Source organism: Prosopis cineraria, unplaced genomic scaffold (genome assembly GCF_029017545.1).
Source record: "Prosopis cineraria cultivar Desert tree isolate PC_DT_omini unplaced genomic scaffold, ASM2901754v1 PC4, whole genome shotgun sequence".
In the NCBI taxonomy this organism is placed as follows: domain Eukaryota; kingdom Viridiplantae; phylum Streptophyta; class Magnoliopsida; order Fabales; family Fabaceae; genus Prosopis; species Prosopis cineraria.
In genome coordinates, this window is record NW_026555335.1 from 33,503,284 (window position 1) to 33,518,997 (window position 15,714).

At 29.4% G+C, this 15,714-nt stretch overlaps 1 protein-coding gene and 1 long non-coding RNA gene across 12 annotated transcripts; one reads left to right on the top strand and one right to left on the bottom strand.

Moving 5' to 3' along the window:
• The first annotated feature begins 1,683 nt into the window (after nt 1–1,683).
• Nucleotides 1,684–7,132, top strand: LOC129308765 (probable LRR receptor-like serine/threonine-protein kinase At1g67720). 3 transcript variants are annotated; one of them, XM_054950114.1, is made up of 15 exons: nt 1,684–1,817; nt 2,209–2,746; nt 2,920–3,431; nt 3,605–3,734; nt 4,014–4,085; nt 4,173–4,241; nt 4,367–4,438; nt 4,558–4,626; nt 4,763–4,926; nt 5,009–5,262; nt 5,623–5,749; nt 5,834–5,899; nt 6,032–6,218; nt 6,314–6,446; nt 6,647–7,132. In XM_054950114.1, exons 2-15 carry the CDS (start codon nt 2,292–2,294, stop codon nt 6,968–6,970), a joined length of 2,634 nt encoding a protein of 877 aa, XP_054806089.1. In that variant the 5' UTR covers nt 1,684–1,817; nt 2,209–2,291; the 3' UTR covers nt 6,971–7,132. The 3 variants fall into 3 exon arrangements, with proteins under 3 accessions (XP_054806089.1, XP_054806087.1, XP_054806088.1); XM_054950112.1 differs by lacking the exon at nt 1,684–1,817 and adding an exon at nt 1,826–1,998; XM_054950113.1 differs by lacking the exon at nt 1,684–1,817 and adding an exon at nt 1,826–1,998 and having other exon boundaries at nt 4,763–4,914.
• On the bottom strand, nt 2,175–7,049 carry LOC129308766 (uncharacterized). 9 transcript variants are annotated; one of them, XR_008592726.1, is made up of 8 exons: nt 6,910–7,049; nt 6,208–6,802; nt 6,047–6,102; nt 4,727–4,781; nt 4,410–4,473; nt 3,587–3,714; nt 3,057–3,416; nt 2,175–2,789 (listed from the first exon to the last, which is right to left on the bottom strand). It is a non-coding gene; the product is annotated as an uncharacterized LOC129308766 (long non-coding RNA). The 9 variants fall into 9 exon arrangements; XR_008592725.1 differs by having other exon boundaries at nt 3,587–3,790; XR_008592724.1 differs by having other exon boundaries at nt 3,587–3,795.
• Nucleotides 7,133–15,714: the final 8,582 nt, after the last annotated feature.

The following is a 15,714-nucleotide window of genomic DNA, read 5'->3' on the forward strand; positions in this document are numbered from 1 at the left end:
GCCTCTTGTTTGTATAAATTTCTTGTACACTGATATGAGACATTGTATCACATAGCACAGTTTTCCCGTGGCCTATTATTAAAAAAACTGCATTTTTCATAAATAATCTTTTAAAAAATGTGGTTTTCCACATTTTCACCACTAACAATGATAATATTTAATAGCCCTTGGGTTAGGTTAAAAAAGCAAAAAAGAAAAAGACTAGTGCCTTAAATTATGGTTTAAATGAGTTTTTTTTTGGCTTAAATATACAAAAATTTTTGGACTTTGAAATAGTTGTGTACAATGCCCCTCACTTTTATAAGTTTAAAATTAATATCTCTAATCTTTTATTTTTTTATCATTGACTTTTCTATTGTTATTTCTTAATTATCTTACTAAAAAAAGTTGTCATCTTAATAGCAACTTATGTGATGTTCAATATAAGCTAATAATGGCTTTATAAAAATTTTATCCATAATTTTTTGTTATTATTAACTTATATTAAATGTCAAGTAAGCTGTTATGTGTTTTTTTTTATATGACATTTAGTAAGATAATTAAAAATAAAAAAATAAGAGGATTATACGTAATTACCTCAAAATTTGGGAGAAATTTGTGTATTTTAGTTTTTTTTTTCCTTTTTGGGAGGGGGGATAAAATGATTTGCTATTTGCCAGCTTGCACGTGATGGCTGGTAATATCTGAATCTAGATTCGCCAATTGTATTATATGGATAATATTTATGCTCTTTTGAAATAATACAATCCCTAAAATATAAATTGATGATTGGTGGACGATAAAATATTCTTTTTTTTTTTTTGTTTGCATAATTCGAGTTGCAAGACTGAGCCCAAGGTGTAGAAGAGTGTTTTGAGTTTTTTTCCCCCAGAAGGACAAAAAACTCTGCAAAATATTTGTACCACAGATTGTATTTAGACAGAAGAGGGGACCACATGCACCAAACCAGATACCGACGTTCATGATATGCATACTTTTTCAAACTTTATAAAGTTGAACCCAACATGGTCCAAAGTTACGCAGTTGATAAGATTATGAGCCCTGGAAACCAATGATTAATCTTCATTCTCCATTGGGATTTCATACCCCCTTTTACAATAAAATTTTTTTAATGTGAGTTAATGTCTTCATTAACATTTTTTAGTCTATTTGATTCAAAATATAAGACATTAACTGGCTTTTATAATTTTTTAATTATTCCTTACTTTATTTATTATTTCTTCTGAATTTTCACTGTCATTATAAGATACTTATATAAAATATTTAATTAAAGTATAACTAAAAAAATATAATTTTTTAAAAGATCAAGATTTTAACGAACTTTCTGTGAAAATAGTGATGTGATTATCAATATCTTATACTATAAACCGAGAGATAGTATAACAGTAATTTTATAAACCATTCCCATACCACCAAAGAACTTATTTTGAATTCAGTCCGATATATCATTTAACAAGAAAACAAGATAAAGCAAATCCATCAATATGGTGCATGGTAGAAATATAGGTACAGTCTGTTTTTATAACGCGACATCATATCTTTACATGTTGTCATGTAGCCCCAAGAATTTTTTATGCATAAAATCAATGTTATAATATAAGCAAGTGAATGGTCTCGAAGGTCCTTTTTTTTTTTGGGCATTGTAGATTGAGCCCAGGGCGTGTGTGACCCTAATTTTAAGAAGAAAAAAAAAATAAAGAAAAGGAAGCCTGAAATCTTCTTTTGTTGAAAAAAGCAAGATTCCAACACCAGTAAAGATGCAAAAGTGAATGAACAATCGACAAACTTATCAATAAATAAAAGTTGAGATGAGAGAGGTAAGTGGACGAAAGCTGGTTGAGATGCTGAAATCTAACAAGCAGTTAATTTTTACCAATCACTCAAATTTCTTAAATGCAAATTGTTAGTTTGTCTTCCTGGCTTCAATGGGTGTATTTTCTCTTCTGATTATACTTATATTTTATCTTTTAATATCATCTGCAGTATGCCAAGTTCAAGGTATGTCTGTGTATTCTGTAGCTTCAGATTTCAGTTTCAGCTGAAGAAATCTTGCATGCTTAAACTTCAATTTATTCACGAATCACACCGACACAGAAACCCAAAGTAGAAGCTGCATAATCTTGGAAAATCATGCCATGTAATGCTACTAAAAAGAAAAGAGGACCTTCATTGGGTTTTAAATCTGTGCAATAATTGGATTTTATGCAGAGTTCATCAGCATAGACTGTGGAGGAAGTGGTAATTACACTGATAAAAGCACAGGGTTGGCATGGATTTCAGACTATGGGATTATGAACCATGGCACTCCAGTGGAAGTAGAAGGTCCGAATGGAAACAGGATACAGTATCAGAAACGCAGAGACTTTCCCATAGACAACAGGAAATACTGTTACACGCTAAACACCGAGGAGAGAAGAAGATACCTGGTGCGAGCAACGTTTCAGTATGGAAATTTGAAAAGTGGAGACACATACCCTCAGTTTCAGCTCTACTTGGATGCAACCAAATGGGCTACTGTGTCAATATACGATGCCTCAAGAATTTATGTGAAGGAAATGATTATCAGGGCACCTTCAAACTCTATTGATGTGTGCATGTGTTGTGCTACCACTGGTTCACCATTCATTTCAACTCTAGAGCTAAGGCCCTTGAATCAATCTATGTATGCTACGGATTTTGAAGACGATTTCTTCTTAAAAGTTGCTGCAAGAATCAATTTTGGTGCTTCTAGTGAGGATGCTATCAGGTTTAGATATTCTATATCTGCTCGAAGAATTTTAAAATTGGACCTGAAATGATAGATAGGAGGAGAAACTAAATCAATCACTTGAACCAGAGCTAGTTTTATTGGAAAATATCCGGATGAGTGATGTAATCAATTTAAATTAATCTCTTTTTTTTTTTATCGATAAATTTCAGGTATCCTGATGACCCCTATGATAGAATTTGGGAATCAGATCTTGTTAAAAGGCAAAACTATCTTGTTGGAGTGGCCCCAGGCACAGAAAGGATTAATACAACAAAGAACATAGAGATAGGAACAAGAGAATACCCACCTGTTAAAGTTATGCAAACTGCAGTTGTTGGCACAAAAGGGTTACTCAGCTACAGAATTAATCTGGAAGACTTCCCTGCCAATGCTCGAGCTTATGCATTTTTCGCAGAGATTGAAGATCTGGGTAAGAATGAGACCCGAAAATTCAAATTGGAGCAACCCTTTATTCCTGACTATAGCAATGCAGTGGTTAACATTGCTGAGAATGCCAATGGAAGCTGCACTCTTTATGAGCCTAGTTACATGAATGTGACTCTGGATTTTGTTCTGTCATTCTCCTTTGTTAAGACCCGGGATTCTACTCGAGGGCCACTTCTGAATGCAATGGAAATAAGCAAATACCAACGGATTGCTTTAAAGACTGACAGGCAAGATTGTAAGTCATTACAGTCAGTATGTATCCGTGAAAATTTTCATCTTTTGGCTGGGGTACAACATTAGTTTATATGGATGGGTAATTAAGTCTTGATGAAATTGTATGAATAACTTCCAACATTTACATTGCTGTATCGAGTAAAACTGATTGCTGACCTTTTCATCGTTTTTCAGTGACTGTTGTAAATGAATTTTCCTCCATGTCCGTAGAAAGTGTCCAGAAGAACGAAGGTGATCCTTGTGTTCCAACTCCCTGGGAGTGGGTAAATTGTAGTGCTGCCACGCTTCCAAGAATCACAAAAATGTAATTACTCCCTACTTTTTCATTGTCAAGTCTATTTCATGTCAGTATCATTGCCGCTGCACTAATCAGACATTCCATAGCATTTCTTAGAACACATAAGAATATTGACTTCTAACCTGCATCAAAAAAGAGTTGCTTTCCAAGAATTTGAGATGCTGGGATAAATTTTGTTTAGGATTAACTAGACACATTTGAGATTCAAAGAGAACTTTCCATTTGAAATATATGCTAGACGTTTAAGCTGTAATCATTTTTACTAACTCTAGTTATTTGTGTTAGAAACCTGTCAAGAAGGAATGTTACGGGCACAATCCCGTCTGACATTAACAACATGGAAGAATTGACGGAGTTGTAAGTAATGAATAACTTTTTCGACAGTAAATTTCTCAAATTATACGCTGATATAATTTCTTTGGTGATGTGTTCTGGTTTTCTTAGGTGGTTGGATGGAAACTTGATTACAGGGTCACTGCCTGACATAGGCAATCTTATCCATCTAAAGATTGTGTAAGTTATTCAGTTTCCTGAATAACTTATTTTAGAGTGTTCTGTAGGAACTGGTTTTTCCAAATTCTTGAAGTGAAAAACAATTTTTTTCCCTTGACTTCAATTTTGCAATCAATGACTTGCAGGCATCTAGAGAACAACCAATTGAGTGGTCCATTACCTTCTTACCTGGGTAGTTTGCCAAGCTTAGAAGCACTGTATGTAGTAATCTTATTTCATCAATGTTAGAAACCTGAGATTCCAGGAAAAATGAGACATTTCAGTGCATTTCTTCTCTATGTCCATTGATTATGCATCATTTGTCAAATTGTGTCAGGTTCATACAAAATAACTCGTTTACTGGGGAAATACCAGCAGGATTAGTATCTGGAAAAATCATTTTCAAGTAAGTGTGCCTACAACAGCATATATTTCTAATATTGAAGTAAATTTCGATTAGATGCTAAACATTTGACAGGAATATCAGTATGAACATAATAAAGTACCGTAGAAAGTAATGGTCAACTTGTTTTCTCTTCCAGCTATGATGGTAATCCTGGACTGCATAGAGGGACCAAGAAACACTTCAAGTTGATACTGGGAAGTTCAATAGGAGTTCTTGTGATTCTATTGATATTATTTTTAGGAAGTTTGATGCTAATGCATAATCTTCGAAGGGCATCTCAACATAAATGTAATGAAAATGGTTAGTCAATGAAGTCAAATCTAGTAACTTTAACCAGATAGAGAAGCTAACTTTTCCAACTGAGATTTCTTGTGCCCATCAGGTATCTCTGGACGCAGTATAACTAAACCTATAGGTCCATACTCACTTGTTCGGGGAGGGAGTCTAATGGATGAAGGTATTGCATGCTACATTGGGCTCTCACACTTGAAAGAAGCTACTAACGATTTTGCAAAGAAAATCGGCAAAGGAAGCTTCGGATCTGTCTACTATGGAAAAATGAAAGATGGAAAAGAAGTGGCTGTTAAAATTATGAGTGATTCATCCACCTATGGGAACCATCAATTTGTGACTGAGGTAGTGTTCAAATTCAACCCTTTAAGAACTTTTATATTTAATCAAATCCCGAAAGAAAACTTTTTTTTTACTGCACATTCAGTAGAATTTGTTCTCAGTTATTAATCATCACAATTAAGAAGATACATCTTCAATCAAAAAAATCAGATGCTTTCATTCCATTAGCACAGCATTTTGCATAGTTAAAATGTAAATATTGCACTGCTATAACAGTATTAGGTTTTTATTGGTCTCCCAGGTGAGGTCAAGTTGCAGAAGATCCACTTTAAAGCATACATTTCATCATCACTAGCTAAGAAAAACTATAAGAATTTTAATAAAAGCTTTCTTAATTAATTGATTGAAAAATCACAAATTCAGGTTGCCCTTCTGTCCCGAATTCATCACAGAAACTTGGTTCCTTTGATTGGATATTGTGAAGAAGAATGTCAGCGAATTCTGGTTTACGAGTATATGCACAATGGCACCTTGCGCGATCACATTCATGGTCTAATCCCTCACCCTTGTATTCATTTATATGCTTGGCAGTAAAATATTATTTCATGAAAATAAATTTCCTAGTTCTTGACAGATTCTGCTAAGAAGAAAAACTTGGACTGGTTAAGTCGTCTTCGTATAGCAGAAGATGCAGCCAAAGGTTAGTTTCTGACCACCATCTTGGTCCACAAGTAATTATACAATTTGCATCCTCTTGATTTCTTTTTTGAAAATGAATTTGAAGAAGTGCTATACAAGCAGAAAATCACACAACAATTTTCGATCCCTGTAGGTCTTGAATACTTACATACAGGATGCAATCCGAGTATCATACACCGAGACGTGAAGACCAGCAATATTCTCCTAGACATCAACATGAGAGCAAAAGTGTCAGATTTTGGACTCTCAAGATTAGCTGAAGAAGATTTAACTCATATATCAAGTATTGCAAGGGGAACTGTAGGCTACTTGGATCCTGAGTAAGTAATTATGGGTCTGGTCCTGTGTTGTCCGTGATCATCATATTGTTCTTCTCCTTCACGTGCTAAGCTCAGTCGGTAAATTTGTCCAACAGGTACTATGCGACTCAGCAATTGACAGAGAAGAGTGACGTATACAGCTTTGGAGTTGTACTTTTTGAACTGATCGCCGGAAGAAAGCCTGTGTCATCAGAAGATTACGGTGCCGAAATGAATATTGTTCACTGGGTATGTTTGGAAAATCATGCCAAAACACCATAATTGCCAGTCTCATTATTTTCAATATATCAGTATAAAATGTAGAATTTACAGTGAATCATTCGGCTTATTCATAAAGAGTGTATAGAATGCACGAAAAATCATGACAGTGTAAGATTCAGTTCAGCAAAATCAGCGGGAACACTAAACGTCGTTGAATTGGATTGCAGGCAAGATCCTTAATACGCAAAGGCGATGTGATGAGTATCATGGATCCTTGTTTAGTAGGGAACGTGAAAATGGAATCGATTTGGAGGGTTGCTGAAATCGCGATGCAATGCGTTGAACAACACGGGGCGTGCAGGCCGAGGATGCAAGAGATCATACTGGCAATACAAGAAGCAGTCAAAATTGAGAAAGGAACAAACAGCGATATGAAATTATCATCCTCAGGTAGTTCGAAGGCTCAAACTTCGAGAAAAACTCTACTCACAAGCTTCCTTGAAATTGAGACCCCTGACTTGTCTAATGGTTGCCTCCCTACCGCAAGGTAATTAGAATGTAGTTTTTGGTCTGGGTTTGTGAATATCTTCTGAAAGAATGTTTATGAGAATGATGAATGATACACTTGCATATGCCTACACGATAGTAACTGTGGAGAGGATAATGATGAGAAATAACAACGTCTACAAATTTCAGTGTTTTCTGAATTGACAGATTTTGCTTCCATGGCTCCATTGAAACTAGAGCTTAGAGCTTGAGTCCTCGATAGCAATGATAAATAAGCTAAACTCGTTCAACTCAACGTCAGATCATTTGTGGTCATATAATGTATTTGACGAATGTATATAATCAAATAACGATCAAGCGAACTAACAAATTCACTGATAACTTTAATTAAATAAAAGAAAAGTATATAATTTTATTTATTTAATTCTATAAAAGCCTACTCATAAAGAAAGTGTAATCATATATTATTTTATTGTTATAACTTCTTTACAATCATTTTATCAAACCATTTGCGCGAATTGCCATTCACTTGTGTTCCATCTAATTGATTATATTATTATTGTATATAATTATTTTTATAATTTATTAATGAAAATTGAGTCTAATGGAAGGACTAATCTCTTATACCATGACAAATTAATATGATTTAAATTTTTATTGAAAAATATGTCTATAATTAAAATTCCTTACTAATTAAGGATCAAAATGAAGGTGGGCTTCCTAAGTTCCTCCCTGGCACAAATCTCTTACAAACTACATCTATTTAATTAATGGAATTAAGTTTACCGGAATGGGCTAATTCCTCATGACTTAGTAAAATAAGGTTTAAATTTTTACAAAGAAAAGTACTTATATTTATATATAACAGTACTTTGAATAAGATTAAGTTTGTTTCACCCTTCAAGACGTATACAATCTTTCACAACATTAGCTTTTTTTTTTTCGTGTTTTTTTTATGTCCATCCAATATAAAGAATTGTAACGTTATTTTTTAAAAAACTTTTCTCCTTCATTTTCTTTTCCTCTAGATTTTTCTCCACATCCAAACCGATAACAAGAGGGTTCTTCATAATCAAATTCCACAATAACATCACTGACATGTAAAAAAAAAAAAAATGAAACCATCTAGATTCATTTCTGAAGTGCAAATGACTATCATAATTAAAATTTTAGCATCAGGACTCCAAAATTTCTCTATATCATCCTAAGCCATTTCCATTGTAAATGCTACTTCTTCTCATTGCTGTACCATTTAAAGTAATGACTATGTTGGATAAGGTATCAAGTCCCACGTTAAGTAAGAGTAGAAGCATTATAAGTGCAAACAAGCATTATGAAGCAACATAGTTTTGGATGGCATTATGAAGCAACATAGTTTTGGATGAAAAGTATACGAAGAATTTCAATATTATGTAATAAATGTTTCATCTGCACGTGGCGCAAGTGTGACCGTTGGATTGGAATGGATGTTAATTTGGTTTATTGTTCATATTACGTATCATTGAATTGGAATAAAGGACAGTTAAGTTAAACTTAGTAAAATCAAATTTAAATTTCCAACAGCTAGAAATGATTAATATACTTGTCCATGATGGCTATCAATCATGATTAATTCCAAGAAATGTGCTTATTTTCTTGTTATATACTTACTCTGATTTTATTTATAAAATAGAGAGAGAAGATTTTTTTTGTCTTATTTATAAGCCACTTCATTAAATTTTTATTGTGAATTTCTTCATTTAACCTTTATTGAATGTTGGAGAAAAAAAATACATTGTTAAAATATATATATTTAATAGGGACAAAATCAAAAAATTATTAAATTTTTAGATAAAATTAACGAGTTTTAATGTTTTTTTTAGTTATGGTGAAACATGTTGAAATTGCCTTTAAATAGGACCAGATTAGCATGAGAGGTCACCAGATTATGACAGCACAAGCAATTAAAATTGGTGCTTCCTGTTCTCTCCTTGAACACATTCATTTGATATGACTCAGAAATCATAAACTGTTATTTTTGAATTAGTGGAAATTTATATTTACATTTAAACCAAATCTACTATTAATTTATGGATTAGATTTATCCAAATTTTATTGCAATTTCTTTAAAATTTCAATTCTTAATCTAGCTTTAGTTATTTCAAATCTCAACTTAATCATCCTTTTTCTCAATTTTTTTTTTTGGAATGAAAAGAGTTTTGTAGTCAGAAAAAGATTAAAAACTAGTCAAGTCTATCATGCATACGCTTTCATCATTCAGCCTCCAACTTAATACGTTATGACGAGAGTTGATCAAAAAATAATGTAATGTGACAAAATCATTAGCGGCCAACAAATGGCACAACTGCTAACCTCTCCAATTTGATCATTTATATTAATTTTTTAATAAAAAAAGTCTCTAAAAATTTTAAAAAAAAATTATAATATTTTGAGAAATTAAAAATATTATTTATATAATTTAAAAGATATTATTATTATTTTTCTAATTTAACGTATATTTGACCTGTATTTTCATAGATTGCGTATTTGGAGAACCCCAACTCTATTAAGTAAAATGCTTGATTTTTTTTTTTAATGGCATGTCCGAAACCTAACTGGCGTGCCTAATTATAATATTATGAAAATATGGCTATTAAATGAAAATAAATTATTGCTTGTTTATCCAAAGTACTGGCCACATATTTAATTATTTATTTAGGTGGCCAACAACTGTCTCATATACGCTTCCTGAATGAGATTATAAATATTAGTCATAATTAAGAATCTGTTGGCACAATAAAAAATAAAATAAAATAAAATAAACCGAGGATGAGAATCAAAATGATTGTTGACATTTATACCTTTCTAGTTACACAGTCACAAACTCCCTTTTACTTATTTTTTAAAATTTATTTCTATATATTTGGTTAGTTTTTATGTGGTCATCAATAACAATCATTCTCTATCCAAGTCAATCAACAGTATTATAGCTATCCATCTATTATTTATAAATTTCTGATCTGTTTTTTTTTCACCATATTTGTGAACTCATCTAATGTTCTTTATATTTCAAAATTTCTCACATAATATGAACTTAAGATGAGTGGAGTTTTTTTTTTTTTGAAAAAATATAAGGTAAAAAAGTAAATTGATTTCTAAATTATAAGTTTTATAACATTTAGGACTTTAATTCATTTTTTATGCAACATATCCTTTTAACTTTGAGAACAACCCAATTTAGCTCATATCATTGACAATAGTTAATTTTGACTGTTAGTTAATTAAAAAATAACATAAAAGGATCTCAAAATTATAAAAAAAGACCAATAAAATTTTTTATCCTCTCTTGTGATTTTTGAATCTTTACATGTAATTTTGGATCTTATACTGTAATGTTTTGGTTCTTTTCTATAATTTTGTGGTCTTTTTATGTCATTTTTGGTGAATTAATAGTAGGATTTAGATTGCACTATTTTAAAAAATGGAAGGAAGACATTACACAAAAAAAGAGTTTAGGGTTTAGAAATTAGGGGTCATTTTACTCTTTTACACAAAAATATAAATATATTAATGGAGATTTTATTTTTATGTCTCTGGGAAAAACAATTTTTCATATTTTTTTGGTTTGAAAGATTGCATTTCTTTTTAATTTAAATGAAATATCATTTCAATATTTTAATTTTATTTGAAAATAATTTTCATTGTCAAAATTTTGATCATTATTCTTTGACATAATGCACAAATATTTAAAACAATTTAATTTTTAAATAGTTTAGCCGGTGGGAAATTTTTTATTATATCAGGAAAGTTAGAATATTTAGCAAGGTAGAAAGTTTGATCATCATTTGATTAAAATATTATTATTTTAACTGTTTTACTATCTTTTACAGATTCACTTCATCCATAGATATCCGGAATTAAAAAAGGGCTAAAATACAGGTAATACTCTGTCGGAATCTTAAAGTTACCATCAATCAATTATTTTGGACAAAATAAAAATTATAAAGTAACAATTACTTTAAAATGTAAGAAAATATTTCTAATAGTAGGTAGAAAAATAGTAAAAAAAATATTTTAGTAAAACGTAGTTAAAAAACCTTTATCAATTGATTTATATCGTCAATAACTTTTCTGACATTTATACATATATCGTACGTTAGCAATGAGTATTTTAAAATTTAAAACTAATTCCAAAGTTTTCAAAAACAGCTGCTTTCACGTGCGGAATTCAATTAATTAATTACACTGGCCAAAAAAAAATTGATTACCAAAAAATTAAGTCAATTAATTAAGTGATTATTGATTAATAGATAGCGGGCCACTAGAAATTGGATAAACTTAAAGCAAATGATCGATTATTGATTGATCCGCCAGCACATTTTTTTAATAAATAAAAATATGAATTCCAACTCATCATCAATTCCATTCCATAACCTATTTAACTGATGAATGATTATGTACGAGAAATCTCTCTGTCTTACGTTCTGTTTTTTTATTTTATTTCTCATTAAGACTTAGAACTTATAACTAATTTAATAATTTCAAATATTTTAATTTCCATAGTAAGGAGAAGATGCATATGTAACATATGTGCCTCATGAGTTTTATTTTGTTTTTTAATTTAATTAAAATATGTCCATCTATTGTATGAAAAACCGGATCGAACCGGCATGGTCAACTTGTGAATTGACCTCTCTATCAATCTAGTTTTTCATCTAACCCAATGAAGACATAACCCAGTGTAACTTGGGATAATCTGACAATTAGCTAAGTTGATCAGGCTGCTTATTTGGGGTTTAAAAAAATTAAAAAAACTAAAAATTGTAAAACTGAACTCAATTTTAAAAGTCGAATGCCTGCAATCAATTTCAAATTCTCACCAGTCATCTCTAGCCCTAGCTCAAGTTGATCGTTACTCTCTTTGGCCTTGGTTGGTGAATCCTCAATCGTCGGCTATCATCATTGTCCTCTCTACCATTGTCGCTCTCCTGGTTTGAACTTGTTTTGTTGACCATCACTTTCTTGGTTCGAACTCTATCTTGCCTTGTTGATCGTTCATCTCATCATGGTGTCAAGTTTTGGTGTTAGTTTCTTGTTGGTGCCCACTGTCTTCATCTCGTTGTTGGAGTTGATTCAATTTTTGGGAGAGACACAGAAGAAAAGAACAAGGAGGAGAAGAAAGCAACTGAAACTGGCAAAATATCTCCACAAATGCACAGTTTCCCCACTTTTCTTAGATGATGTGATTTTTAAATTTTGATTTTGATATTATCAAATATATGTTGATAAGTATATCTTAATAACTAATCAGATTTTAATATTATATATTTTATTTAGTGTATCAGGTCATTTATTTTAATATTTTTTATTTTCAATTATATTTTAATTTTTTTTATTTTTTAGTTCTCCAGATTCCAAATTCATATTTATGTTATCATTATTAATTTTTTTTACTATTTAATTGTTTTTATTTTTATTATCATGATTTTTTAAATAAATATTATAATTTTATATTAAATTTCTGTTAGGTTGTTCAAGCTAAACTATTTAACTTATTATTGTGATTATGGCGACATGTATAAGATTTTATGGATAATTGAGAATTAATGATTTTTATTTTGATATTTTTTTTATATAAATATGAATATTTTTGTGTATATAAATTAAATTAAATTAAATTATTTTAATTAAGATCGGTTTGACTTTAGATTGACCCCCGATTGAACTATTAACTTGAAATTCATTGTCTTGATCAATTCAATGACTGATCTAATTTTAAATACCTAATGTACATCTGTAAACTAATTGATTTCATATGGTATTAATTGGATTTCCATTCACTTGCATGCCTTTTTTTTTTTAATTGACCATAGGCATAATTCTATTTGAAGTACGGTATTAAATGTAGAAATTTTTTTTAATGAGAATTTAAATTTTGATTTATCATATTATAAGTGATAAGGTTCATCCATTAGACTTAACTCCTGTTGATCACTTGCATGTTTTTATTTAATTTGTTTAATTAATGTAGTATATTTACTCATCAAATTGGACAAATATCTAATGTTCTGATATCAGCCTCTGTATTATTGTATCGTTAAAGCATGGAATGCAATTAAATACAAGCATATACTCTCTCAAAAAATAAATAAATAAATAAATAAATAACAACCATTAAAAACGAGAATCTATCCTCATCAATCATTACACACACACACACGCACATCACGCGCATATTAAGTTTGTTTAATACTAGCTTGAATTTAATTTTTTTTTTTTTTTAATGAAAGCGGTGTTAGATTCAAATGAGTGGATGTTCAATATTATTAGAAGGTGGTTAAAAGTTGGACGGAGTAGACGCTTCTAATTTATTGATTTTCTTTGTTAATTAATAAGTTTAATTTTAATACTCTCTCCGTTCTACTAATTCATAAGATATTTTTTTTAAAAAAATCACATATATTAAAATTTTTTATTAAATATACTTTGCAATCTTATTTTTTAAAAATAAAATATAAATTTTAAAAATTATTCTTCATTTGAATTCCTCTTTGTGAAATGTTATTAAAGAAAAAGAATATAATGAAAAATATAATATAAAAAAAGTATTATAAATAAAATTTTATTTTTATCAAACTGTCTTATATTTTAAAATGTTAAAATTTTTAAAATTATTTTATAATTTAAAATGAAAGTAGTATATAATGTCAAGTATGTTAGTATTATAATTTCTTGTGAAACTAAGAAAATATCCCACCATACTAAAAAAAACGCAACTTTTAGTTTCTATATTTGAAAGAGTTATTGATTCTTAAATTTATTTTCTATCATTTTAGTTTTTAATGTTTACTTCAGTTATTAAATTAGTCTTTTAAGTTTTGCAAGACAAATTAACATTAAAAAAAAAAAGATGACGAGTAAATTGGGCTGCCGATGTAGAATATATATACATGGATTAATTATTACACTTACACACATAAGCCAAATCTCCTGCTTTTAACTGCTGAGATATCATTAATTTTACTATTTTATAGCTCAAATTTAGGGTGCGTTTGGTTTTCCTCCGTTTCGCGTTCAGAAAGTAAAATTTTACTTTCAAAAAGTTGAAAGTTATTTGGGTAAAATATTTGATAGAAAAGCACATCCTGAAAGTACATTCAAACAGTAGTTGAAAGTGGATTTCTGAAACGTAACTGTCTGAAGCTTTTGAAAAGTGGATTTGAAAAGTAGGATGTTATTTGACCATACTACCCTAAGTTTAATCTCTTATTTTTTATTTAAAAAATAGTTAATTCATTAAAAATATAATTATTATTTTAATAATAATAATTAGGTATCAATTTTTTTAGTATTATAAATTAAGTAATTAATCATGTTAATTTTTAGCATTAATGTATAATAAAAATTACAAATCTTTATTACATCTTTTAAAATTACAAATTAAAAAATACAAATAATTAAAGATCAAATTTTTAGCATTATAGATCAAAATTTATGTTATTTATAATCTTTATTATATTTTTTAAATATTTTGAATATATTATATTTATATAATAAAAATTATAAATCATTATAAATCAATGTCCTTTTTGATAATTGTACATTCAAAAGCACATTTCACTATGACAAACCAAACAACTTTCAATGTATCAAACTGACTTTTAAAAAAATATATCCAAACACAAATTTCGTTACAACAACTGACTTTCATTAAACTGACTTTCTCCAAATGAACTTTCACCAAATGAACTTTTGGCAAACTGAAAACCAAACGCACACTTAATCTGCATGGCTTTTTTCCCCCTTTTATCCAAATTATTATTCTTGCTTCCCATATTATTAATTTACATGGATGCTATATCATCATTTCGTTAGCTATGTCAGTGTAACTTAACATTGTTAATTTCTCTCATAATATTAAGGTCTCCATTAATAAATTCTTAAAATATGGAAATTAAATTTAAGAGATCAAATCTATAAATCTTTTACCTATGAGGTACTTGGCATTATCCCCTAAAAAATAGGAAACATATGCATTTTATAATTCAACACCAGAATAGGAAGGAAATCAGTCAATAAATTATTATTATATTATATTATATATATCAAAAGAGGTTGGAGAGGAAAAATTAAATTTTTATAGACATGAAAGAAAGTGGATATGTATTCTCATGATTAAGAAATTAGTTGGCCTTTAGAAAGAATTATATGTATATGTAATTATGTACACAACTAATATGGCGATTGAGTGTTGTGCACTGGATGATTTATAAATAAAACAAGTTGCTAGAATTTTCATGTTACAATACTTCCTGCTTTAAAATTATAAGACATTTTTATAAATATTATGCATAAAAATATAAGGAATTTTGACATTTTACTAAGACTAATTGAGAGATTTCCTCCAAAATTGCTGTTGTGGAGTATTTAAAATTAATGAAATTTTTATATTTATTTGTAATTAAGTTATCTTTTCTTATCTTATTAAATAACAAAAACTTGAAAAAATATATGGCTTTTTTTATACTATTAATTGTTTTCTTGAAAGTAGGAATTAGTTAAAAATGTTTTACAATTTGGACTACAGAGCATAGATTAATTATATGATACTCCCACCATTTAAAAATGTAAAATATTTTTTTAAGGAGTTGGATATTAAAAAATATAAGAGATTTCTAGTCTTTTAAAGTGTAATCATTACTTTTTTTTTTTAAGTATCCCTATTGATAATGACTTTATATTTATTGTAGGGTGTTTAATAAGAATTAATATAAAATAATATGATTAATTAAAAATAAATAATTATTTT